General features: G+C 38.1%; 4 protein-coding genes and 1 long non-coding RNA gene across 5 annotated transcripts; 3 read left to right on the forward strand and 2 right to left on the reverse strand.

The window, feature by feature from the left end:
* Positions 1 to 241: 241 nt before the first annotated feature.
* LOC142976014 (uncharacterized) lies at positions 242 to 8,459 on the reverse strand. The gene is made up of 11 exons (XM_076119202.1): positions 8,350 to 8,459; positions 7,217 to 7,595; positions 7,066 to 7,136; positions 6,861 to 6,957; positions 6,602 to 6,786; positions 5,342 to 5,918; positions 3,407 to 3,543; positions 3,010 to 3,270; positions 2,782 to 2,867; positions 2,601 to 2,703; positions 242 to 2,361 (listed from the first exon to the last, which is right to left on the reverse strand). Exons 2-11 carry the CDS (start codon positions 7,560 to 7,562, stop codon positions 2,281 to 2,283), a joined length of 1,944 nt encoding a protein of 647 aa, XP_075975317.1. The 5' UTR covers positions 7,563 to 7,595; positions 8,350 to 8,459; the 3' UTR covers positions 242 to 2,280.
* Positions 8,460 to 9,024: 565 nt separating this feature from the next.
* On the forward strand, positions 9,025 to 10,901 carry LOC142977619 (uncharacterized). Its single transcript, XM_076121671.1, has 5 exons — positions 9,025 to 9,315; positions 9,574 to 9,759; positions 9,855 to 10,179; positions 10,260 to 10,518; positions 10,597 to 10,901. Exons 1-5 carry the CDS (start codon positions 9,199 to 9,201, stop codon positions 10,868 to 10,870), a joined length of 1,161 nt encoding a protein of 386 aa, XP_075977786.1. The 5' UTR covers positions 9,025 to 9,198; the 3' UTR covers positions 10,871 to 10,901.
* Positions 10,902 to 12,357: 1,456 nt separating this feature from the next.
* Positions 12,358 to 13,307, forward strand: LOC142977674 (uncharacterized). The gene is made up of 2 exons (XR_012959722.1): positions 12,358 to 12,650; positions 12,941 to 13,307. It is a non-coding gene; the product is annotated as an uncharacterized LOC142977674 (long non-coding RNA).
* An 869-nt stretch (positions 13,308 to 14,176) lies between these two features.
* sturkopf (lipid droplet associated hydrolase sturkopf) lies at positions 14,177 to 18,142 on the forward strand. Its single transcript, XM_076119225.1, has 2 exons — positions 14,177 to 14,644; positions 15,052 to 18,142. Exons 1-2 carry the CDS (start codon positions 14,461 to 14,463, stop codon positions 15,759 to 15,761), a joined length of 894 nt encoding a protein of 297 aa, XP_075975340.1. The 5' UTR covers positions 14,177 to 14,460; the 3' UTR covers positions 15,762 to 18,142.
* A 2,316-nt stretch (positions 18,143 to 20,458) lies between these two features.
* Positions 20,459 to 25,194, reverse strand: LOC142976035 (alpha/beta hydrolase domain-containing protein 17B). The gene is made up of 4 exons (XM_076119237.1): positions 24,398 to 25,194; positions 21,488 to 21,620; positions 20,923 to 21,040; positions 20,459 to 20,811 (listed from the first exon to the last, which is right to left on the reverse strand). Exons 1-3 carry the CDS (start codon positions 25,042 to 25,044, stop codon positions 20,957 to 20,959), a joined length of 864 nt encoding a protein of 287 aa, XP_075975352.1. The 5' UTR covers positions 25,045 to 25,194; the 3' UTR covers positions 20,459 to 20,811; positions 20,923 to 20,956.
* Positions 25,195 to 25,788: the final 594 nt, after the last annotated feature.

Here is a 25,788-nt window from a genome sequence, read left to right on the forward strand (position 1 = left end):
AAATGTTATGATTTAATATCGCGATCAAGTTGATGTACGTATAAAATAAAAAAAATTACCCTGTAAAACTCCAAAATAGTCACTAAGTTAAATAACCTTACATTATATTAATCTTATGATGGAAAATATTTGAGATTCATGTCTATATTATCCATCTATTTTCTGCAATATTATTAACAAAGGCCATAATGTTGACAAGTTTTAATGATTGAAATATATAATAAGAAGTCAAAAACAAAAATAATTACAAAAACATTTATTAGATACTAATATAGCAAAATCTACATTTAAACACAAAGCAACCAATTAAAACTATGATTAATATAACAAACTAAATAATTGATATGTGTGATTAATTTAAATTTGACTTAGTACGTGTATACTGTGCGGGCCGTCATATTACACTTATTCGTGACACATTTTAACTAAACAAAACAAAGTAACAACCAAAACAAAACTCATTTATAAAAATAATTTTGAAATACATCTACATCCAAGTATATAATTTCAACAAAACGATATCATGATCATAATTTGGACAACAGTCTCAAAAAATAAGCAATCTCACATTTACCTTGTATATCCAAAAATATAACTTCTTATATACAGTTACATTTAATAGGTACCTCGATACTAATATTATTACTTTATTGCTACTCCTTAAGAGAGGACCGCTACAAACGACTGCACAATATCACCGGCGTGGCCGGGAGGCACTTGGCACACATTTGATCGCGTCCTCCGAACTGCAACTCGCTCGCTGACAACTTGCGGCTTGTCCCAACACTCAACAACACGCAGCGCCTGGCGCTAGCAGACCGATCACTCCGCAATAAGTAGCGCTTTCTACGGCTCCAAAATATATCCCTTGTATTATGACTCTATGCTGCGTGTAAAGTACGAGCCTTCCGGAAAGTATCTTCAAGTACTATCAGTTGTTATAGGTACGAAGTTATAACTCTGAGTAAGTAACATTTTTCGATAAATTCAACTGTGATTCCCTTACTTCTAATGTTAAATTACATTCAACTTGAAACGTTTCTTTGTACAGCACTTCATGGTTCCTTCATAAACAATCAATATCACAAACATTCAGAATTATACTAATCCTCAACTCGTCCTTAAAACTAAAAGGCATTTTAGAGATCATAACTTACATTACCTACTTAGAAGTGAGCAAAGTTTGTAACAGTATGTTGAAAATCTGTTTCGTCAGGCGACTTTCGTCCGGTATGGGTACTTGAAAATGTGAACACTACAATATTGAGAGCAGACAACTACCTTTACTACTATTTGAAACTTCACAGTAATTATTTTATGCGATTACTAATTCATTTGTGTCTAGAAATAATTTCTGAATCTCTATTTAATAGGACACCTCACATGGAAAATCAATAACAATCAATGTATAATCGCGTAAATCGCATTCTGAGGGCTAGAAATTCATGATTAAATAAATATTACAATGATTTTTTTATAAAGTACACAGATTTTGTCGTGTGGCACAACAGGCAATTTAAACAATAGAACACTTAATTTTATATAAATTTTGTATGAGAACTTTTCCTAAACATTACTATAAACTTCAGTCAACAGCGTACTACGGCGATATACGCATTATACATAGATAATTTGGTACACACACATACACACATTAAATTTATATTATTTTCTACAGATTATTGCATCAAAAATGTAATTTGAATGTTAATTTGGACTTAATTTTATTTAATAAACACAACACTAGTCGTTATATTTTTAGTATTGCACCCTTAAGACTAAAAAAATCATGTCTTTCGTTTACACCGACATGCGGCACATTTACAAATTACTGAGATCATCGAACTTGTTGACAAATACACTTTCAGTCTTTGCATCACTTGATTATTATTATTTGTGTCGAGAAACTCTTCACTCGACATATATTTGAAGACATAAGTTGATGGCACTAAATATATATGTTCCAAATGCGATTGTTACGTGTGAAATAATCACGTAACATTTCAAAATACGACGTATATTTACCGAGCGACAGAAGCGTTGACTTCTGACACTGTTTGTGGCTTTGTAAAATATCATGTTCACCAACTCTTGTCTACATTAGACTACATAGTGGAAGTAATGACAAAGAACTGACTCAGTACAACTCCGATGAAATACTTACTGAAATGTACCTGGCAACACTACCACTCGTAGTGATAACTATATTAAATTAACCTATGCATAACAATGACTCGCTTAGCAGCCTTCCATAAGTAGATATGATAACAAGTATTGTCTCTAAGTGAGCTCCTCACCGTTCATAAGGAACACCCTGAATGAAGACTCGTCCACAGCAGCATCTTCATACATTAATTCCTCCTGTAAATAAGAGGACGACAATGTTAGCAGTATCATTTTGAAGAGTGACTGTCGCGGGAATACGTCCGTGCGCGCGTGTACAACACAAACATCGATAAAATATGAATACGTTGAAAATACGAAAACTTTGATAGAAATCACGTTAAACATTGGTCACAATACGCCTACTCTGTACTTGAATGATAGTCTTTGCTGAACCGAACATGTATAACAAGTTTTAATAGTACATGTATGTATACCTGCATGAGATCAATGGTGGGATGCGAGTCGATGAGGCACAAATCGGTGTCAAGCGGTGCGGCCGCCTCGCCACTCTCCGCTATTTCACCTCCACCGATGTTTCTGACAGACAAACATATCAAAAGAACTATAGCTTAACTCATTCTCATTACATAAATTAATCATTAAACCTTCACTCACTGGCTATCATCATCGATAGGTACGTTGCCGTGGAGGAACAGATCGCTTCTCACTGTGTAAACATTACTCGCTTCCGCGTTCTCCACCTGCAAAAATAACAATAAAACGTTCCGTGAACCGTAAAGGATAACGGAATCTACGAATAGACCACACGGTTCGAGATCGACTGCGAGTTATCGTTCCATATAAATTGAGAATGCAAAATATAAAAGTAACGTTTATACGAACGTGCACGTCCTCCTCGAGCACGTAGGTGTCGCTGTCGGGGTCGTGCAGCGCGTGGTGGCGCGGCGCCAGCGGCCACGTGCAGTGCGTGCGCGCCGCGTGCCACTCCGCGCCGCCCGCCGGCCCCGCGCCCTCCGCGTCCTGCGCGGCCTGCGCGGCCCCGTCACACGCCACGCCCCCTGAACCGTCTCCCTCCGCTTCGGCCCCACACTCCAGTTTTATCGATCCCTCTACGTTGTTGTCGGCGTCGGGCACCAAACTCACCTAACGATACGTACATTTGTGATGAGAAACGAGATTGATCTAGGAATAATGAATCGAAATACGATACGATACACTACTACTACCATAAACGAAACGAAGTCTACTAGAATGTAAAAAAAAATTGTTCAATATTTACCAAATATATTCTTTCACCGGATTCCAGTACGGTCGAGTCCGGATCGTCGGGATAGACGCCTTCGTCTTCTTCCTTTTTGGGGAGTCTCTTCGCGTGCAAGTACAGAGAATTCACGTTCGGAAACTTTTGTTCACAACCTGGAATATAAAAATCGTTTATAGAAGCGATCAAAATCGATACGAATACATCTATTAACATTGAAAGTGTAATTTTTTATAATAAGCATAAGATAAGAATAATCATGTGGCGGGTGGTGGCGGCGCGCGTGGTCGCGCAGGTGCTCGCGGCGCAGGAAGGCGCGGCGCGTGGCGCAGCAGCTCGGAGGCTAGAGAGGAGGTAGCTGGGGGCGGTACCGGGGTGCGGGTGGTGGCGGCGCGCGTGGTCGCGCAGGTGCTCGCGGCGCAGGAAGGCGCGGCGCGTGGCGCAGCAGCTCGGAGGCTAGAGAGGAGGTAGCTGGGGGCGGTACCGGGGTGCGGGTGGTGGCGGCGCGCGTGGTCGCGCAGGTGCTCGCGGCGCAGGAAGGCGCGGCGCGTGGCGCAGCAGCTCGGAGGCTAGAGAGGAGGTAGCTGGGGGCGGTACCGGGGTGCGGGTGGTGGCGGCGCGCGTGGTCGCGCAGGTGCTCGCGGCGCAGGAAGGCGCGGCGCGTGGCGCAGCAGCTCGGAGGCTAGAGAGGAGGTAGCTGGGGGCGGTACCGGGGTGCGGGTGGTGGCGGCGCGCGTGGTCGCGCAGGTGCTCGCGGCGCAGGAAGGCGCGGCGCGTGGCGCAGCAGCTCGGAGGCTAGAGAGGAGGTAGCTGGGGGCGGTACCGGGGTGCGGGTGGTGGCGGCGCGCGTGGTCGCGCAGGTGCTCGCGGCGCAGGAAGGCGCGGCGCGTGGCGCAGCAGCTCGGAGGCTAGAGAGGAGGTAGCTGGGGGCGGTACCGGGGTGCGGGTGGTGGCGGCGCGCGTGGTCGCGCAGGTGCTCGCGGCGCAGGAAGGCGCGGCGCGTGGCGCAGCAGCTCGGAGGCTAGAGAGGAGGTAGCTGGGGGCGGTACCGGGGTGCGGGTGGTGGCGGCGCGCGTGGTCGCGCAGGTGCTCGCGGCGCAGGAAGGCGCGGCGCGTGGCGCAGCAGCTCGGAGGCTAGAGAGGAGGTAGCTGGGGGCGGTACCGGGATGCGGGTGGTGGCGGCGCGCGTGGTCGCGCAGGTGCTCGCGGCGCAGGAAGGCGCGGCGCGTGGCGCAGCAGCTCGGAGGCTAGAGAGGAGGTAGCTGGGGGCGGTACCGGGGTGCGGGTGGTGGCGGCGCGCGTGGTCGCGCAGGTGCTCGCGGCGCAGGAAGGCGCGGCGCGTGGCGCAGCAGCTCGGAGGCTAGAGAGGAGGTAGCTGGGGGCGGTACCGGGGTGCGGGTGGTGGCGGCGCGCGTGGTCGCGCAGGTGCTCGCGGCGCAGGAAGGCGCGGCGCGTGGCGCAGCAGCTCGGAGGCTAGAGAGGAGGTAGCTGGGGGCGGTACCGGGGTGCGGGTGGTGGCGGCGCGCGTGGTCGCGCAGGTGCTCGCGGCGCAGGAAGGCGCGGCGCGTGGCGCAGCAGCTCGGAGGCTAGAGAGGAGGTAGCTGGGGGCGGTACCGGGGTGCGGGTGGTGGCGGCGCGCGTGGTCGCGCAGGTGCTCGCGGCGCAGGAAGGCGCGGCGCGTGGCGCAGCAGCTCGGAGGCTAGAGAGGAGGTAGCTGGGGGCGGTACCGGGGTGCGGGTGGTGGCGGCGCGCGTGGTCGCGCAGGTGCTCGCGGCGCAGGAAGGCGCGGCGCGTGGCGCAGCAGCTCGGAGGCTAGAGAGGAGGTAGCTGGGGGCGGTACCGGGGTGCGGGTGGTGGCGGCGCGCGTGGTCGCGCAGGTGCTCGCGGCGCAGGAAGGCGCGGCGCGTGGCGCAGCAGCTCGGAGGCTAGAGAGGAGGTAGCTGGGGGCGGTACCGGGGTGCGGGTGGTGGCGGCGCGCGTGGTCGCGCAGGTGCTCGCGGCGCAGGAAGGCGCGGCCGCAGGCGCCGCACGCGTGGCGCCGCTCGCCCGTGTGGCGGCGCGCGTGGCGCAGCAGCTTGGAGGCGGAGCGGAAGGCCCAGGCGCAGTCGGGGTAGCGGCAGCGGTAGGGCCGGTCGCCGGTGTGCGCGCGCGCGTGCTCGCGCAGGCGGCAGGGCAGGCGGAACACGCGGCCGCAGCCGGGCCAGGCGCACGCCAGCCCGCCGCGCGCGCACACGGACTGCGCGTGCGCGCGCAGCCCCGAGGCCCAGAAGAAGCGGCGGCCGCACTCGGCGCAGCGGTGCGGCGCGTCGTCGGGGCTGTGCTCGGCGTCCAGGTGCTTGAGCAGCTCGGCGCGCGCCGCGAACGTGCGCGGACAGCGCTCCTCGCCGCCGCCGTCCAGCGCCTTCCGCACGGGACACTCCACGGTGGCGCGGCTCTGGGTGCGGACCGCGGGCCGTCTGTTGTGCGCGTTTTTGTGCTTCCGCAGTCTCTCTTCGCTCCAGAACCCCTTGTTGCAATCGGGTTCGTCGCACTGTGATGAGTTGTAAAAATCCATACTAATATTATAAATGCGAAAGTAACTCTGTCTGTCTGTCTGTCTGTCTGTCTGTCTGTCTGTCTGTCTGTCTGTCTGTCTGCTACTCAATCACGCCTAAACTACTGAACCAATTTGCATGAAATTTGGTATGGAGATAGTTTGATACCCGAGAAAGGACATAGGCTACCATTTACCCCGGAAAAATGACGCATTTTCCGGGAAAATTAAGGTGGCGAACGAAGTCGCGAATATTCAATATTATAATGACACTGAATTAACAAAATTCCGTTGTCATGGCAACTGTTTTAATGGCGGATATGCCTTAGCTCGATTTCAATATATTAAGATATATAAATAATTTTGAGAATATATTACGTGAAAAAAATCATTATTTATATCACTACGACCAATAGGAGCAGCGTAACAGTAAAAAGTGTTACAAAAACGTGGAAAATTCTGACCCGTTCTATCTTATATGACGCAAGCGAAGTTGCGCGGGTCAGCTAGTAATAAATAATTTGATTAATACTGAAAGGGAAAATTCTTGCAGTATGTAAACATTACTTAGTATTTTGAATACCTGGAGTTTTAAGGTCCTTCTCATAACATTTAATAAATAAAAGGTTATATGTATATAGGCTAGAACTAGATAGTGACCTTAGTTTTTAATTAAGTACCTTAAACTTGACCGCTCTATTGGAGAAGCAATCTATGGCTATGGTCTGACTGAGTGTTGATGTACATGATACTTCATTAGATTGTTTTGGAGTGTGATGAATTGGAGTCAGAACTGCACCATCGGGCACTACGTTTATGATGAAATCTGTCTTTTGCTCAGTTTCAGCCAACTGTGGAATTTCATCTGTGAATTATAAATGTTTGTTAGTAACACAAAAAAATACCTCCTAATGTCATCCAACCAGAGCCAATACTCACAATTATTGATGACTATATCCATATTATTAGATAAGTCAAGATGCCACTTGACTTTCTTTTCAGGAGATACATTGTCTTCAATGCTTGATGATATATTCTGTAATAGCAAAATATTTATGAAATCAGGAACACCACTAGTCTTCCAAAAACATAAATTAATTACATAAACTGATGTTAAGATAAAAAAGCTTGTGTTATTTCATACCTGTACAGGTTCTTCACAGTTTATAAATGACTCTATATTGAGCGAACTTTGATGAACACTTTTATCCACATCTGAAATTAGAAAGTATTGAGAGATTGTAGCCTTCAATGTAACAAACCTTTAAACTATAAGAAATTATGACAACACTTACTGTTAATTTGTATAATATTGCCAGAAATATTGGCATCTACATCAGTCTCAGGTGATTTATTCACATTATTCTCCTCAACATTGTTATTTGCTATTGCTAATTTCAAAATAGATTGTTTTGTGATGATTGGAATTTTGATTTCTCCATGTTTAGTGATTGGCTTAGGTTGTTGTTCAGGTGTGCTTGCCTTGATAACATTGGAACTTGTGACTAGAGATTTTGTTCCTGGAGATTCATGAACATTAGATATGTTTGTCCTGGGTGCAGAAACCTTAGGTTTTCGTCTGAGAATATTTGGTTTCTGAAATGTTTTCTTGACAACATTTTTTTCTTGTGATACAAACATAGCTTTTAAGTATCTTTCTTCATTGGAAGACAGCTGAAAGTAATTGTTAACATTAGGCATATGCTTACTTAAAAAAAAATAGCCGTAATTTTTTCCCATGTAAAAGCAGATCCCTAATACTTCAAGGAAGAATATGATTTTAAAGTTCAAACTACACTTACAACACTAAGAGTTAACTTAGCTAAAATCTACTTTTCTTGCAAGTTACCACAATAAACACACCTTAAACAGCTCAATTCTATTAAGAATTTTGTGAGACAAAACATTCTGCTTCTATTACTGATTGGCAGACATATTAGGTAAATAAATCACTTCTAAAGCTCTTCACTGCTTTAACTATTTAATTTATTCAATTGCTACTTACACAAACATTATGTGAGTTAACTTACTAGTCAAAATGTCTATAAAGGAAATGTTATTATGATGAACAAACAAAATAACTACAGGTTAAGCATAATAAATTATGACCATAACAAAAATAAACTCTAATGTTGTGCATTCATGACATTGTTATTCTACATGTCACATGCACAACAGTATTTTAAGATCTACAGGTTTACTCCACAGTATAATATATAATAATAACTAGTAATATTCCTTCAATTTCATAGAATTATAGTAAATTTATGAGTTTTATGGATATTTCGCTTGTAATTTTATGATTTGTTATATGCACAAGAAACATTGCAATAGGGTAGATGCAATAGCTACACAGCGTCTATCAGAGAAATACTGTTATAATGTGACCTTAAAGTGATAATATAATAATAGAATCGTAGGCACTTACTATTTCATTTGATTTCTATAGAATATAAACAAAAACGAAAATTTAATTCTTCCATTTACTTCACACCACCATCCGCCCGCCGTCCAATAAAAAAGTTATGTATGAGTCGAGGTGAACACTAGGCTTTTTAGCCATACACATTGTGAAAACAACTATAATAAGCAACACTAGGAAGGTTACCCGTACATGCACGGGTAACTTTATACCAATCAGGCTAAGGGACAGGACTACGGACGGGAATATACCTAGGTAGGTATTTCAAATAAAATTGTGATCTTATTCAATACGTAGTATGTAATGGTCATATCATAAATATCTAATATTTTGCACATTACAATAACTTTTGATACGATTTTTTATTAATTAGAAATAATTTATCTTATTTTTACTATACTCACCGTGAAAATTCCCTAAAATTATTTGATTTGAATAAAATGGCTGCATCTTCAGACAATAGTGATATTTTACATTCATTTTAAATAATAATTTGATAAAACAAAACTAAATGAACAGATAGGGTAGCTTTGTTAAAGTTTATGCGTATTTATGCGAATATATTACGAAAATATGCATTTCTTTTTTGTTAATAAATAATTCGCTTAAGGTCTCACAATTCAAATAAAAAAATTATTAATACTGGCAAGTCAACTGTCCTATCTCTGTCACACTGACAGTAAAATTAAACTGACGAAACATAACAGAGCGGCATGATCTAACCTATAACCGCGAAATAATAAAAATATTTCATAACGTAAAAATATACTATGCATTGAATTAAACAAAATATACAATTTTGTTCGTTACTACAGTAACAATAATAAAAAGTGCATTGGTGCCATGTTTTAATTCATGATGGGGTTGGAAGATTTATTGAGTGAGTGTGATGATTTGAACGAACCATCATGTATGGATAAAATACTGATGTATTTGGAAGAAATTAAAGAAGAAGATGATATGTTTATGGAGGTAACAACATTACAGCTTCTTTTGTTTGATCTTAAAAAAAAATAGGTCTTACTGATGTGTGGTTTCGCATTATTTAGGTTGTGTAACTAGCTAATAAGCTGAAATATAATGCATACAGGCTTACTAGACCAATTACCGTCTTATTAAATGATGAACTGCCAAATGCATGATATTTTTGTAGATTATACTTACTTACTTACACTGGATATTTCATATAAATCCTGGCCATAATTTTTTTGGCCCAAACTAATATTGCAGGCATTACTTGATAAATTACGAGCTGAAGAAATTACATGGGAACAACCTTGGTATCAACAAAACACCTCCATTTCAAGGCCGCTGAAAGAAAGATGTGACAATAAAAAAGAAGAAACATATAGGACTGATACCATTTGTAAAGAAGAAAACAAGCTCATTTTAAAAAACTGGCATGAATTAATTGCAGTAAGACTAAATATAAATCAACTTTATTTTTTATTGTAATTCCTATTTAACATTTAAAAACAGCTTATATCACATAACCTTTTTTTGTTAACCAGGAGTATGATATACCAGACAAATTGATATGTTTGGCACGTTGGAAAAATAAAGACAAAAGTAGGTTACCCAATACTCCAGAAGAGCGTGTAAGACGATTTGTTGTGTCATATTTGGCCCGTGGATTACAAAGGACTTCATTCCAAATATTCAGACACATTCAGACTTATTACGGTGGCCCAGTCAAGGGACACTATTCTGAAGCAGAAGAACGAATTATGAAAGTATGTTTTAAGCACCACCCAAATAATGCGGTTGTCTTGTTATCTATGGTATTGGGAAGAGAGCCTCGAGGAATTTATAAAAGATTACAACAACTGTATAATGGTAAGTAAAAATGTTTGAATAAACCAATCTTGGTGTTTATTGTTTGGGATCCTAAATTTTTATATTCAATTTGATTACAGGAAAACCAGTCAAAAAAAGAATAAAGTGGAATTTAGATTTAGCTACCAAATTTTTAAAATTACTTATGAAGTATACAGGATTACCTCTAGAAGAACTAAAGAACAGAAGGTTTGATAAAGAAGTATGGTTAAAACTTGGTAAAAAATTTGATCAACATTATATTTATTTGCAAAGTTTTTGGTATGATAGTCTCCATGTTCAATTATTTGTGAAAAGCAGTGTTAAGATAAAAAAATTAAGGAAGAAAGCACTTAAAATGTAAGTAAGTCAACAAATGTAAAGATTGGGCTGCATTATTAAACTAAAAAGCTCATAATTCATAATATTTGTTTGCAGAATTTTGGAGTCTCCTTATCAAATCTGGAGTGATATTAGATGGAAAGATGTTATCAAACATTTTCCGGATGGATTTACACATCGTTTCTTGTACAAATTATGCCGTAATCTTGTATATAAAAAACGTAAATATCTAAAACGGCCTTTGGCAGATGTAGTTAGTTTTGCTTTTTCAAACCTTAAAAATGGTCGCAAGCGTCGTTTAAGGACTGTACGATTAAATGAACAAAACGAGTTGGAAGCAGTTGTATACAATAAGTTACGCACTGACTGAATTACTTTAATAAATAGTATTTAAGTATTCTGAATTATATGTTGTATTTCTACCCTACTGCTGAAAATATATCAATATACATTCCAATAATAATGGTCTGCTCATGGCTTGGTGATAACTAGAGTTATAGGCTCCGATAGTCGACTATCACTAGTTTGGTATAGCTGATAGTATTGTTATACAAAAATAGTTTCAATAGTATCGGAACTTTAAGCTGTAATATTATCAATACTTAAATTTTTGATACTATCGATAATATTACATAAAAATTGACATTATCGTAGTGCCATGTAATAGTATCGGTAAATTTATGTAAAATATTATTTAGTATTAGTAAATTTGTGATATTGAAAGTATCGATATTGTTGCTGGTTAAAGTTAACTATCGATAGTTGGTCAACTATAGTGATAACCATAAATCTTGTAAATAAATAATCTTGTATATTTGTGACATTTGGTAACTGCCAGTAACTGGTAACATATTAATTTGTCGTATCTGATGGTAATGTCCATTTGTCGACTGTAGACTAGAGCTCCTAATGAACCCAATGCATTGTTTTTTATTTTAAATGGCATATCAGACAATGAATTATCAAATATAACTACGATCGATTAAGAAAATATAACAATTCAAGACAAATGCAACTTTATTTAGGTATTTAGTTTGGTAATTTTTTCAAACACAGATAAAACTTAAAAATTTGCAAGGAAAACTTATCGTAAGTAACTAAAGACAAGACTGTCGTCTACCAACTTTAGCGTTTTAAGAAGTGCGCTTTTAATCACGGTTTTAATAATATAGTCGACAGCAAAATCCGGTGGCTTGTGTGCGGCTACCCTAAAAGCATACAAACTATGGATTTTTTAACTTGATAATCCATAAAAATCTGCAAAATGTTAATAATTATGCTAGGGACTTTCCCCGATGGATTTTCTGTTGCAATTCAATTTATTGCTCATGGCAGTGTTGCCCACGCCTTCGTTTTCTCCCATATTTCAGGGAGTTACTATTATATTTTTAACAATTTCAAGGTGTCAATATTCTCAAAGGCGTGTTACTGTATATGAGTGTTTTTACGGTTTATTTGATCAGTTGTAGAAATATTTTGTGAAATTTCAGTTTAACATAATAATATCTGCTTTTACTCGATGATGTTATGATGTTTACAAAGGTCATGACGCGTAATGCAAGGTAAATGCAAGCATGGCAAAGGCTAAAAAAATGTTCAATTGATGCCCCAACTCGTTTAAGCAAATACCATAGCGTATTGGCGGTATCACAGCATGCTGTTCATTTAAATTTTACCACAATTTGACATAATTTTTATGATTGAAATATCTAAAGAACTTAATATACGTGAATCACTAGGCCGGCACAGGGTAGCTTCTGTACTATTTAGCCATGACTATTATTTTCTAATTATTTTCTTTTTCTGAGACAGCGCGTCGTGTCGGTTCAACAGAGCCTGAATTTTTATCGGGGCGTGTGTATAAGATTTTAAAGATGTTATTTGTTTAAAAAATGGCAACACTGCTTGGTTCATTGTCAATGTCATCATCGCATTGTCTGTTTGGTTTTGGTTTGTTTGGCGTTTGTAATAGTTTGCAATTAATGGAGTTAATGCGTTTAAGGAGCTTTAAGAGCAACATACAGTGTAAAACGATATTTTTCTATAATATATTTTTAAACAATATTAGATCATGGTTTATATATCGGCAGTGAATAAAAATTTCGACAGAAAACTTGAAGAAATTATTGACAGTGACGATGAAATACCCGGTAAGTGTTGTTTGTAAACAAAGCAGAAATATATTTTGAAAAAATATAAGCTTTAGGTAAATTGATGAAGAAATGCGTATTCTCGAGCATATATATCTAGTTTCCGAAAAATCACCGTTTAATAAGAACGCATCATGATAAAAAATTCCTGCATGAACAATGTTATTTAATATTGTTTTGTGTATGTTATTTTGCTTAGGTAGGTCTCTATATGCGCAATAGTCAGTATATCAGTATGACATTATAATAATATACCTAACTGTGTCATCATACTCATAATTTGCTTTCAGATGATTATGATTACCTTGACATATATCCCCAAGCCTATTTGGATGATACCCGTTTTGGAGACCTAGAAGAAATTGAATCCCAAGATCAAGATACTACGAGCGAACCCTGTACAAATATACGTAACAATTTCGGGTACTTAAAGCATAAGGATTACTTTATTTTTCAGTGCATTCAGCATTTACCGGATGATACTCTATCATGGTTCTTTGATTTTCTTATTTACAAAGAAGTACATTATAAATACAGTTTTCTAAAACCTTGTCTAGTGCTTGATTATAAGAATTATTATGTAAGATCCACACCAAGGACAATAAGCTTAAAAGAATGGAAAGAACAGATAAAAAATAAAGTATATGCTATATAGAATTCTATGTTATTATTACTTTATATCACCACTCAAGCAATAGCATTGCAATTGATAAAATAAACAGTAAGTTTGTAAGTTGTTATCATTGATCATAAACCTAAGGGAAATCAGAGTTTAATATTATTATTATTGTAAGTCATTGCTTACACACACACACACACATACATTTTCACACAAAATAATGTAGTGTGTGCGCTGTTGTACATCATACATCATCACAAAGCAGAGCTCTATAGAGCCCGAGAAATACCAAATGGCCAGTGATTTACCTGCAATTATTTGTAATATCAACATCAAGTAGACATCGACAGATGCAAATGTCAAAACCGCGAAAAATGTTGCTAACTATAATAAATTGTGTAGTGATGAGCGACTACGAATACTCGCAATTTCTACGATAATGCTTTAATAGTTGAGGAGTGATGGTGATTAATATTTACTGCTACTTCAACGGACCTAATTCAAAGAAAGGCAACAAAATTTCGAGCCAAGCAGTTTTGGGCTAATGTATTGAAGTCGATTGTATAAATCGTTATGTACGATGTAAAATCGGCTAACATAGGTATATAATTTGTACTTTCTACGCCTGAATATTGCGATTTTCGAGAGATAGTTTTAGAGTTAGGCTCATCTTATCTGTTTAATTGGTCATTGCGAATTGTGACAAAAACTTTATGACTAGCCTAGCTTGTCTACTGCACTGTCCCTTACTATTCGTGAATATTCAGTAAACTAGGTATTTAATTTTAAGTAAGTCACCTGAAATGGAATGTCAGAGAAGCGAAGAGAGCTCAAGTTGAATTCACTTACATCATCCCTAAAATCCCGTCTTTTGACACTTGTCAAGTGTCAACACTGTCAACTTAAGTTAAATGTCGAAAATATCAAATAGGTAGGAACAGGTAACTGCGGGCACCAGTCAAACTTATTTATTGCCGGCTTGGTACGTTCTTACAGTAACTTTATTATATATTATTTGTAATATATTAAACTGCTTCATTAAAATTAAATAATTATTTGGATGAGTAGTAAAAGAACGAAAATCCCGTGTTTTTATGCAACGCTCAATATCGAAGAATAATTAACTGCTATTTGCGTTTTCTACATAAAATTTCACGACTATCTACACAAGTATCTACTACTTTTGTGAAAATGAGAAACGAGTATGTGACTCTAAATAACGTGCAAACACATTTAATAACATGGGGTGATCCTTTCGATTGTAATGGCCAGGATGTCATCATATGTATTACTGGAAATCCTGGTATAACCGACTTTTACATAGATTTTGGATCAGAGCTACACAGAAATACTGGATTACCATTGTGTGTGATTGGTAAGTCAATAGCAATAAGGTATAATATAATAATCAAACAAATTATGTAGTAAAAGACATATTCATATTTTTATAAAACCTTAATCTACAGATAAATTGGTACTATTATTATTATTGTTAATGATAAGATACCCTAGATTCCTAGCAAATAATATTTGTAGGTTGACTCTAATCTATGATTTGTTTTCACTTCTTGGATGAAGTAATAATATGTCGTTTGAGCAAATGTTACAAAAAATCACTAGCTATGCCAACCTCTTTCAATCTGGTACCAGATGTGGGTGAAACAATCGCCTAGATCATAACTTTTATTCAGATGTGGTGGCTTATCAAAATAAGTTTTTTCTTTAAGTCATAATTATGGTTGTCAATTTTATCTGTAATAAATATTTTTTTTCTATTTGTAGGTCAAGCTGGCCATGAAGAAGTTCCAGATGAAAAGTCTAATGTACTTAGAGGACAGCATGATTTATTTAATCTAAAAGGTCAACTTCAACATAAGCTAGAACTTATCAATAATTATATAGATAAGCAGAGTAAATTACATCTAATTGGTCATTCCATTGGAGCTTGGTTAATTCTAGAATTATTAAGAGATAATGAAAACTTAATTGCTCGACTTTCTTCAGTAAATTTATTATTTCCAACATTGCAAAAAATGGCTGAAACCAGGAATGGTAAACTTTTAAATAATGTTATCAGAAATGTTCATGTATTAGTTCTATTCTTATTCTATTTAGCATATGCATTACCAGCTTTAATTCTTACCTTTTTGGTAGAGGTTTATCTGAAAGTGCAGTCTCTTCCTTTACACTATTCAAAGTGTATATTAAAGTTCTTAAGGCCTACAGTTGGGGAAAAGGTTTTGTTTTTAGCTTACAATGAAATGGATACTGTGAAAAGTTTGAATACTGAAGTTTTAGAAAAAAGTAAACACTTAATCAATGTTATATACAGCAACAGAGATAATTGGGCTCCTGTTAGTTACATGGAGGAACTACAAAGTTATCGTCCACATATACACCTTACAGAAGTAGACATTGATCATGCCTTTGTACTAAAATCTTCTGAAAAAGTAGCTGAAATGGTTTCAAGCTACATCAAAACCAAAATCTAGATAAAATAAAATGTTTCATCCTAGGTGCTTTAGCAGCTACTTAATATCAGTGTTTTTGATTAAATCTTACTTATAAGACTTGCATAGTAATAAATAAATAATTAATGAATGTATCAATGTAAGTTATTCATCATCAGTTGTAAATACTTGCTTGACTAATTCTTGATGGCTTCATTTGCATTAAAAAATTTACTGAACTCTAATATTTAATAGCTTTTAGTTCACTGTGGTAGATTATTTTGTTTACTTACTAGTCACATGTACCTAAGGTAAGTAGGGTCAATACATACCAATCATTAAAGTAAAGAGCAATAAGCAAGACAGCTAATAATTACTATTAAAACTAATCTGAGTTATCTTCATAGCTTTTAGAAAAAAAATTGTCATTGTTTTATTATACATACTTAACTGGGCATACTTATGATAAAAACAGATCATTATAATCATAAAACTAACAATACCACGGATAATGTTTACATAATAGGAGGTATCTTAAACTATGCAGTCTTTGACAGATTTCTTGCTCCAGATGAATATTATTATACTAAATGGTTTTGTGTATCTTGATCTAAGTCTTACCCTGCTTTAAATAAATATACCTCTTGGGGAATTCAAGTGTGATCTACTAAAACGATATTGTAAAACCTAAATAATAGACAACATATTAGATATGTGCAATTTAATTAGTTATAGTAATAAAAAGTAATTTACCCCTTATTTTACAATTTAGAGATAACATTTATATAATCATAAAAATAGTTGTTGTGAATAAAATAAACAATTCATGTACATAAAATAAGGAACCCACCATTCAATGAATGAGCACATGCAATATTACCATTACTCAAGCTAGTTGTAACGTGCGACCCTTTGCCAGGTATATCAGTAATAATGTTGAAAGTATTCACAAATTAATTTTGTTATTTGGAATAAAAGGTATTTCACCACTGTCTTATAACCCAATAATTTCAAGATTCCAACCACATTCCAACTGTTGTTTCTGTGGCAATAGCCTAAGTATCTTGAATTTTTTTAAACAATAATATACTGTAAATTAACTAAGTAATATATAATATTTTCATTGAATAGGTAATCTTAAGTAATGGCACTGAAGAACTTAACAGCAAGGCCCGGCGCTCATTCCGGCACCTATAAGTTATAGGATCATTCGGCATACTTCATGCAAGCACACTGTCGGAAACAACGCCTTGGTTTGTTGCAACACATTTTATCATTCCAAGACATGGCTTTCGACACTGCTTTTGTATGTAGGGATGTCGAAGTATTATTTTCCTTGTCAATGCCGATGATAAGCACAGGATCTTACTGATGAGAGTATTATAATCAAGTTTTCTCTTTATCACACAAGATTTTTGTGTGCATGATACAAGAGCATGTACTCTGTATCTAAAGGTATTATTCGTTTGAGGCCATGTCGCTGTATGTCAGGTGCTGATTTTCAACATGCCATATTATTTTATAACGTTTGTATACACGGTGAAAAGTTCGAACGCCACTTGAAGTTTAAGGTTGTGAGTGCCACGTACATTTTCGTGCTTATACGTATATGACAAGTGCACAAAATTGTAAGTAACATGCATTTGCGGCTTTGCCATGGTAGGTTGTTAGTTCCACAGAAAACCTTAATTGTATTATATCTGTAGGTCCACAGAGAACTAAACATTTAGGGTACCTCTAGATATATGCAAGTGGCGTACGAATAGATGCACCTAAATCATATATCAGATTATTTTCCACATCGTGTATATAATAAGTATATTAGTGTAAAGTACATATCGATGATATTCAGACTTCTATTATTTTTGTTAATTATTGTAAAATATAACAAATAAAATGCTAAATTTGATTATATACTCATATATTAACTTCAGTTAGTTTTGTGGAAATGTCGTGAATTAAAATAAAAATAATATGAACTCGTTCGGGAATCACAAGAATCACACAGTCGATATACTACACGATTTTTAACAATATTATTTTATCAACCACAATCATACATACTTAAGCGAGTTTCATACAAATTCTCGATTGTGTGGGTCTAATGGATCCCAGGGTATTTAGAATTTCCACAAAAGATTCCCATAACATAATTTATTACTAGTACATAAGTATGTAATATGCATTCCCACAATTTTATTTTAAGTACGTTGTCAAACAATTATAAAAATATTACTAACAAAGAAATAAAAAAATCCATAAATTAAAAAAACATATAATTTTAATTGATATAAACACATATTGGCTGCATTAATTATGTTGGTTTCATTTTATCGAGACTGCGTTCATCACTGTCGTATTGGGTCTGATTTCTGTATGATGCCTAGCCTACACCAGGTCCAAAAACAAAGTGACACACAAAACAACATAAGCACAGGAACAGTGGTTACCCATCCACGGGATAAGGACAATATAATTAGGCATAACATAACCTTCATATTAAATGTAAGTATATGTAATGAAGGAAGCCAGTGTTATCTTATTTCCTCACATATATTTATGCAACAATAACTCTGATAAGATCCTACCCTGCGGAATACACCCAAACACAATAGCAATAGATATAATTAATTATTAGTTATTCAGTATAAAAAACGAGATTGCTTTTCCTTTAGAAGATTCTGTTTTCAATATAAACATTAATTTGAATCTGTTTATTACATATTATTATTAGATTTTTTTTTATTTGATCACTATTTGCTTTTTTTAATGTACAGCTTGAATACTCTGCCATCTGTTCTCCATTTGATTAAACGCGTCATAGAGACTTGATTGAACTCAGCCAGTCAATAAATTGAACTAGAATAGATTGAGAACATGATACTTCCATTCAAGTGAATGTACAGTGAGGTCACTAGATGGACGAGCTGAAACATATTTGGTGTGAATCTAATTAAGTCTGTAGTTACTGCCTGTTTTACCACAGGAAGTCTGTTAATGAGATTATTTTAATGTTATGAACAAACAAGGCCTTTTCTGTAATTTTCACAAAATACTTTACTACTTAAGTAAAGTAGTCAAGTACTGTATAGCTGTGATTAATTATTGGAATCCAATAAAGAAAGAATAATTTAAAATAAGAATTTAATACATAAAGAATGTTTTCTCTGTTTAAAAAAATATAAATAGTTAAATGATAATAACAGTAACTACCCTTGGAAATAAACACCATGGTTAGCTCTATAAATGATAATAAGTAAGAATTCATTTTAGGCAAACTGTGTTACCGGGCAACCACTGTATAAAAACTAAAGTGAACAATAAAATTATTTACTTGTGGAATGTATATAGATATAAACTGATCAATGCCTATGAAATTTATTTAATAGGTATTCCAATATGGTTATAGTAGTTCTGTAGTATTATTACATATCAGATTGTGATATAACAATTATAAATATGTTTACTTCATATCTAAAATTATTTACAATTCATGGAAGATGCATGGATAGGTGGAAATATGCAAGGTAACAGAATATGAGACTACATAGCTATTATGGAATTGTGCGTTAAGTTTTTGGTGTACAAATTAATGTAGCAGGAATTAGAAAAACTTTTGTTTTTCTGGTACTACAAAATTGTTCTAGAATTTATACCTACAAACAAAACTATTTTTAAATACGTTCAAATGATGCAGAATTTCTAGTTACGCACAACCTCCCGAAGTAAAAGATAATTATACAATATTCATGAAAAACATTCATATTTATCATAATCGTAACACGAACATACTTTTTATATTTATCAAATATTATGATACAGTACAATAATAAATTTTGAAATCTTATTCACTAAAGGGATACAAAATTCGCACTAATAATACTCATACATCGAAAAGGGACAACACACACCGTACACAAAACGAATATCTCACCGCCGCCAGACGCGAGACGCCGGGCGCGACGGCGGGACGTCGCGCTCGCACCGGCACGTCCGCCACTTCAACACGTGGTCTCCAGCAGGGGGTCGCCCTTCTTGCCTCGCTCGTCCATCGACGTACATATCACTTTCTGCGACGCAGACTTGTACAGGCGCCGCGGCCGCTCCTCGTCGTCCGACAGCGCGCGCGGCGGAGCGCGGGGCCGCAGGCGCGCCGGCGACGGGCGCGGCGAGCGCGGCGAGCACGTGCACTGCGCGCCCAGCGAGCGCGCCGCGCGGGCCTGCCGCGCCCAGCTCGTGCGCCAGCACTCGCAGCTCTCGTTGCCGCACGTCTCGCACACCACGGGGGACTTGCGCTCCAGCTTGCCTCCCTTGAACGTCGATCCTTCCCGCTTCTGTTCGGTGTCCGAGGCCGCGCGGCTCGCGTCGTCCCTGGACGCGGGCCGGTCGCAGGACGAATCCGGCCGGAGCGTCGGGTTCCTCACCCACGGGTCGAGACCCCCGCGGCCGCCGGCCCGCCCGCGCCCCGAGGCGGAGTTCAGGTCGACCTCGCTCATCTTCCGCCAAGGATTGCCGAGGACGGAGACGGCGTCGCTCCCGGAACGATCGCGGCTGCGGAGGCGGGGCTCGGCGTCGTCCAGCGCCATGAGCGAGGCGTCGGGCGACGAGCGCTCACTGCGCACGGCGCGCGGCAGCAGCGCGGGCGCGGCGAGCGGCGCGGGGCCGGGCGCTGGCGGCGCGGGGCTGGCGGCGGCCGAGCGCGGCGCGGGGTGCGAGGGCGACGGCGCGGGCGAGGCGCGCGGCCGCTCGGAGTGCGAGCGCGCGCGCGGCGTGTGGGCGCGGCTGGCGGGGGTCACGTCGCTCAGAGATCGCAGGTGTATCCGTCGGCGCACGCACGTCGGTGAATCGGTATCGGTCACGTTTATGCTGATGTTGTGCGCGACGGAAGGTTTCTGATCGGCGGACGCCGTTTCGTTATTGTCTGTTTTACTATTTTCCTTGTAATTGTGCGGGCTCACGGAGCCGTTTGCGTTCGTTGAGTTTTTGGTGGGGCCGGCCCGGCTAGGCCCGGCCCCCGCTAGCTAGAGGAGTCTCTCTGTTGCTGAACTTGAAGTACCGGAGCTCAGTGTTGATGCAGGATTTTGGTCGTCACCTAGAACGCGTTGACGTCGATTAAGATACATAGAATTATGCTTACCGTTGCAGCGAAATTTTCACCCTTACGAACAGTAAATGCATAAGAATTAATGATTACTGTAAATACCTTGAGTAGTCTGGCCTGTGGCCGGCAGTCTTTGTCAGTTGAGCAATTCCACTGAAACAAAACGTTTCAGTCTCTCTAAATATTGGTTGAACAGTTCAACGTCATTGTGTCCAGCGCCCTGAAATCAGAATAAAGAATACGAGGTTTATAACTACAATCAAATCATTATAGTTTTATTTGTAAGAAGATAATATCTATATGCATCACAAGAGAATTCACATAATACGTGAGTACCAAACGAATAAAAGAACACGAAAACACGCTTTACGAGTACATATTACTTGTAGCTGATCGACCGGCAGACACCTCGTAAAGGTAACCTAATAAATGCGTATCATGGGCGGACGTATAAAGGTATAAACCGATACCTATTGTCCGGATACTAAGATTAAAATTTCTACTAGTGTTTTAAAGTGAAGATTAATGGATGCTCGTTACTCACGCAAAAACTACTGAAGCAATGGTTTGTACAGTTAACAAAATAATACATTTTATCTTGGTATATTGATTGGGTTTCTGCCCAGTATACCTATTGATAATTGTCGTTAACAATATAAATACATACCTCAACCCATAGCGGCTCTACGGCGCGTGGACAGCGTTCGTAAATAGCTAATCCGTGAGAGAAATCTATCACCTCATCTTCAGTTCCATGAATAACTAGAACTGGAGAGGTCACCTTTGGGATTTTGTCGATACTGAAACAAAAAAAAACTTGTTTAAAGAAAGTCTTTTGTTATTATGTTACTTTCCTGATTCTCATTTACTGAGACAGAAGATATTAGTGGACTCCTTTAGTTGTATTGCGACACCGTAGCAAAAAAAAAAGAACAAACATTCCTTGAAACCATTTATAGCAAAGAAATTAGATCGTGCCGCATTGTGAGTCAATAAATAATTCGTCTCTAAACTAAAGTACTTTAAATCTCTAGAGCTTGTAACGTAGCAAGCGTGGCGCATACTTGGAATTTTCGAAGAACTAGTGGAACTAGAAAAGTAACAATGTATTAGCTGCTTTACCAGTTAACTACTTATACCTATGCTTAAAAAATGACCGCGCTACGATGAGCATTCGCTATGCTGTTAGTTAATATAATAAATTGAGCTCGGTAGGTATTGATCATAACACGATGCTAATACTTATGTACAAAAGTAGTTCTGATAGTTATCGAGAATTTCGCAGTCAAGACATTTTGCGTATATTGCCTACCTGCTAGAAAGTGCTCATAAGCAGCAGGACAAAGCCAATTATATGTAAAGATTAATATTATAAATGAAAAAGTCGACTATCTGTCTGGTATATAGCGGAAGCCATAAATTTACCTACGCCTTAAGAATTAGGGGTGAGTTTGTATGGAAATAGACTATCTTTACAAAGAAATCTGTGTATTACTAGCACAAATATTATTACTAGACATAATATTTAATGAACACGCCAATAAAGACGCGAACAGACACTGATAGACTAATTTAAGTTAAGTGATCTACTTATTGGTTCAATATATTTTTTTACATAAAATATTATTTTTTTGGGGGTACTCCAACTTATAGAAGGTTTTCAATCAGCTGTTTAAAAAAGATATAATGACTAATAATGAGTGAAAGAAAACTAGATTCAATACATTTCTGCACATTATGATTTCATAAATATTCATAGGACTCTTAACATGCGATAAATTCTAGTTACTGATGTAATAAGATTTATTATGTGCCACCTACGCATATAGCTACGCCGATTGATTACTGCTAAATACGTAAGCAATTGCAGTGAAAGTCTACACAACAATTTGAGAATAAATGTATGTTGTTTGTGTGATTGTTTTAAATTGACTTTAACAATCCTTATTACAGTTATACATCTATTTATTATGCTTATTCGTAAGTAGCGATCATTACGGAAAAACATCGTCATTTAAATTGATTGAAGGGTTAATAATGTTCTTATACTATCAGACTGTTTTAGTTATATAACATTATTATTTTACAATACTTGTAAGCTGAACTACTATAGGCTTCTTAGACTGCAGCAAAATGCTGCTTTATTTATGCTGTCATCGCATTATTAGTTTGCATATTTTTGACTAAATATCTATATTTTCGATCATAATATATCATATTTCAAACTAGACTGTTTATCTTAGTTTACTAAAGCCATTTTATATTTGTTACAACCAGGATATTCAGTCATAACAACATTTTGCCTCCAGTTTCTTATCCTAAAATAAATATTTTCTATTAAAACATTCAGTAGTTAAAATTAATGGTGTCACTATCTTTTTTTAAAGATAATGTGTGCTGATTGTTTACATTACAATGGATGGATTGTCCAAAAATGGTTAATATTGTTATGTTACTTTGAAAACCAGATAATTATTATTCTCTGTGTATAAAGTCATTAAGCAGGAACATATAGGTACCTAATTGAAATAAGCTGTGAATTCATTGTGTACACTATAATGATGTTATCTCTGTATCTTACACATACAACTAATGTAGGTATTTAAATTGTGTTATCAGACTCAAATCATGACTTACATTACAGATAAACAATGATTTCTTGGTGTTTACCTTATTTTTATAGGCACATGTGTTCTTTGTTTGTGATTACACAAACTAGGTACAATAGAATAATATAATACAAATGGTTATGGTAGCTGAACTATGAACCATATAAAATTATTTTCTATGACTATTGTACCTGAATATAATTGGATTATTTTACTGCTGCATTCACAGTGCATTACAGATAATACACTAAAATGTTATAGTTTATAATAACACAAATGATAACAATGAGTGAATAACACAAAATATAAAACAATATTGATTAATGAGTCACAACAAGGTCAAGCTGAAACGGTCACAGTTAAAATGTTAACTAGTTCAGATAGTATGTTATATAATTTGCTTACTTTATCAATGACAAACAGGTAAGATATATATATAACAACATACAATGACATTAATAAACAGTTTGTCATTAAAAACAACTTAACCTCTATATGGAATCCCTATTTTATGATAAACTCATATCTACAATACAATTTAGTATTAGCAAGTATATGTAGGCAGTATCAAGAGTAAAATTATGTACAAGTAAATTAGCAGCATAAAATTAGAATATGTTTAAGTCTACTCAATCATAACAGGGAAAAAATACTCCACAAATATTTCTAGTGCTTCTGTATTCAGAAGAAAATCTTTAGATTTATAGGTTTACCTGATTAAAATGTAATTTGTAGTTATTTAGGTGCTCAAATAAGTCTATTCAATTTGTATAGGTGTAATCACCTAAATAATTCCAATGACAGTAACAATAAAACAATAAATAATTTATAATCACAACATTACCATATACAACACAACTGGCAACAATGTCAATAAGGCAATAGATGCTTTAAAATACTCAGATGACTCACCAAAAACAGAATGATATATAAGGACAAACATGTAGTAATGTGAAGACTGCACTTACCTGGGAAAAGCATCAAAGAACCATGTCCTTTTCGTGTTGGGGAATGCCACTCGCATGCCTGACATAAGGGGAGAATGCAGCACCACAGCTCCCACTTCATAGCGGGCAGCCAGATCCACTGTAGGCACAGTACCAATACTTTGCCCATACAATATTATGTTTTCTGGACTGATACCATAACGAGTTCGCAGCGCCTGCCACGCTGCGTCAATATCAGCATACAAATTTTTCTCTGAAGGTTTGCCACCACTCACACCATAGCCAGAATAATCATAACTGAATATATTACAGTTTATTCTAGTACCTAAGCCTAAATAAAAACTGCTCATTTGACCGAGATCTACAGCGTTTCCATGTGAAAACAATATTGTAAAACGGGCGTTGGGACTACATCGAACAAAGAGGCAAGCTATTCTGTTGCCTCTCGTTGTTCTCGAGTAGAACCCTTCAATATTCTCCTTTTCACGTTCTGAGTATTGCCACTCTGCCCGCTCGGTTAGTGTCAATGCGAATTTTGCTGCTGTTTCGTCAGGTGTGAATGTATACGTAGGTTCTGGAGGCAGAAATGCTAGCTTAGCCGCGATTTTCCCCGGGCATGGTGGACAACAAAATAGGCAACAGAGTTCACTGAAACTTAACCCGTTCATGATGATTTTTTACTAATACTAATGAGTAAATTATTGAACACTACCCATTACAAAACCACAACTCACAAATTACTGATCATGGCGAAAATAAAAGATTTCACAAAATTGACAGATAGTCAACAGTTTCGTTCAGCCATGACGGCAGTGTTGCCAGGGTCACTTAATTTACATTCCATAGAGTAGGTACCCACCTAGCTTAACGTTACCTTGCAGCTACCTAATTAAGTTGTTTTTCTTTATTCGTTTGATTGATCTGAAAATGATGTATGAAAACTTTATAGATACATACTAAGACATTGATAAATGCGGCTAGATAACGCAAAACTATTACTATCATAAAAATCTAGGATTACTATTGGTCACACTGAAAGTTTTTAGGAACTTAAAATTCGATGATGTGTGTAAGTAGGTGGCGGTGCCTGACTGCCCACCTACCTACTTCTCTCAAAAATTAAGAAAAAATAACTATGGCTAGGTTGTCTACATTATTTATTAGAATCGGATAATTGCGATAAAACCATTTATAATACATTGATCTATTTTTGAGTTTTTTAGAGGGACCGGTAACTTTGAAGATGCACAGCATTTTCAGGCTTTATTCGGTGTGGTCTTTTTTTCGATCGATAAGTTTTTTATGAGGAATACATTTAAAAAACACTGGCTCAAGTGGCACGACGACTCCGAACTGCAAAGAGCATAAAAAAAGTCGACTCAGAATTTCACATTCCCTGCACAAATATTCGT

Source organism: Anticarsia gemmatalis, chromosome 1 (genome assembly GCF_050436995.1).
Source record: "Anticarsia gemmatalis isolate Benzon Research Colony breed Stoneville strain chromosome 1, ilAntGemm2 primary, whole genome shotgun sequence".
In the NCBI taxonomy this organism is placed as follows: Eukaryota; Metazoa; Arthropoda; class Insecta; order Lepidoptera; family Erebidae; genus Anticarsia; species Anticarsia gemmatalis.

What these genes read in the sequence shown, in the direction of transcription:
- LOC142977619 (XM_076121671.1), top strand. Translation starts at nt 9,199, where the DNA reads ATGATGGGGTTGGAAGATTTATTGAGTGAGTGTGATGATTTGAACGAA. An exon ending in ACTGGCATGAATTAATTGCA is followed by an intron (nt 9,760 to 9,854) that starts GTAAGACTAAAT and finishes TTTGTTAACCAG; the next exon opens with GAGTATGATATACCAGACAA. An exon ending in AGGAAGAAAGCACTTAAAAT is followed by an intron (nt 10,519 to 10,596) that starts GTAAGTAAGTCA and finishes ATTTGTTTGCAG; the next exon opens with AATTTTGGAGTCTCCTTATC.
- LOC142976014 (XM_076119202.1), bottom strand. Translation starts at nt 7,562, where the DNA reads ATGTTTGTATCACAAGAAAAAAATGTTGTCAAGAAAACATTTCAGAAA. An exon ending in ATAGAGCGGTCAAGTTTAAG is followed by an intron (nt 5,919 to 6,601) that starts GTACTTAATTAA and finishes AACTCATCACAG; the next exon opens with TGCGACGAACCCGATTGCAA. An exon ending in CCGCCACCACCCGCACCCCG is followed by an intron (nt 3,544 to 5,341) that starts GTACCGCCCCCA and finishes TTTATATTCCAG; the next exon opens with GTTGTGAACAAAAGTTTCCG.
- sturkopf (XM_076119225.1), top strand. Translation starts at nt 14,461, where the DNA reads ATGAGAAACGAGTATGTGACTCTAAATAACGTGCAAACACATTTAATA. An exon ending in ATTACCATTGTGTGTGATTG is followed by an intron (nt 14,645 to 15,051) that starts GTAAGTCAATAG and finishes TTCTATTTGTAG; the next exon opens with GTCAAGCTGGCCATGAAGAA.
- LOC142976035 (XM_076119237.1), bottom strand. Translation starts at nt 25,044, where the DNA reads ATGAACGGGTTAAGTTTCAGTGAACTCTGTTGCCTATTTTGTTGTCCA. An exon ending in TTCTTTGATGCTTTTCCCAG is followed by an intron (nt 21,621 to 24,397) that starts GTAAGTGCAGTC and finishes TTTTTGTTTCAG; the next exon opens with TATCGACAAAATCCCAAAGG. An exon ending in TAGAGCCGCTATGGGTTGAG is followed by an intron (nt 21,041 to 21,487) that starts GTATGTATTTAT and finishes TTCTGATTTCAG; the next exon opens with GGCGCTGGACACAATGACGT.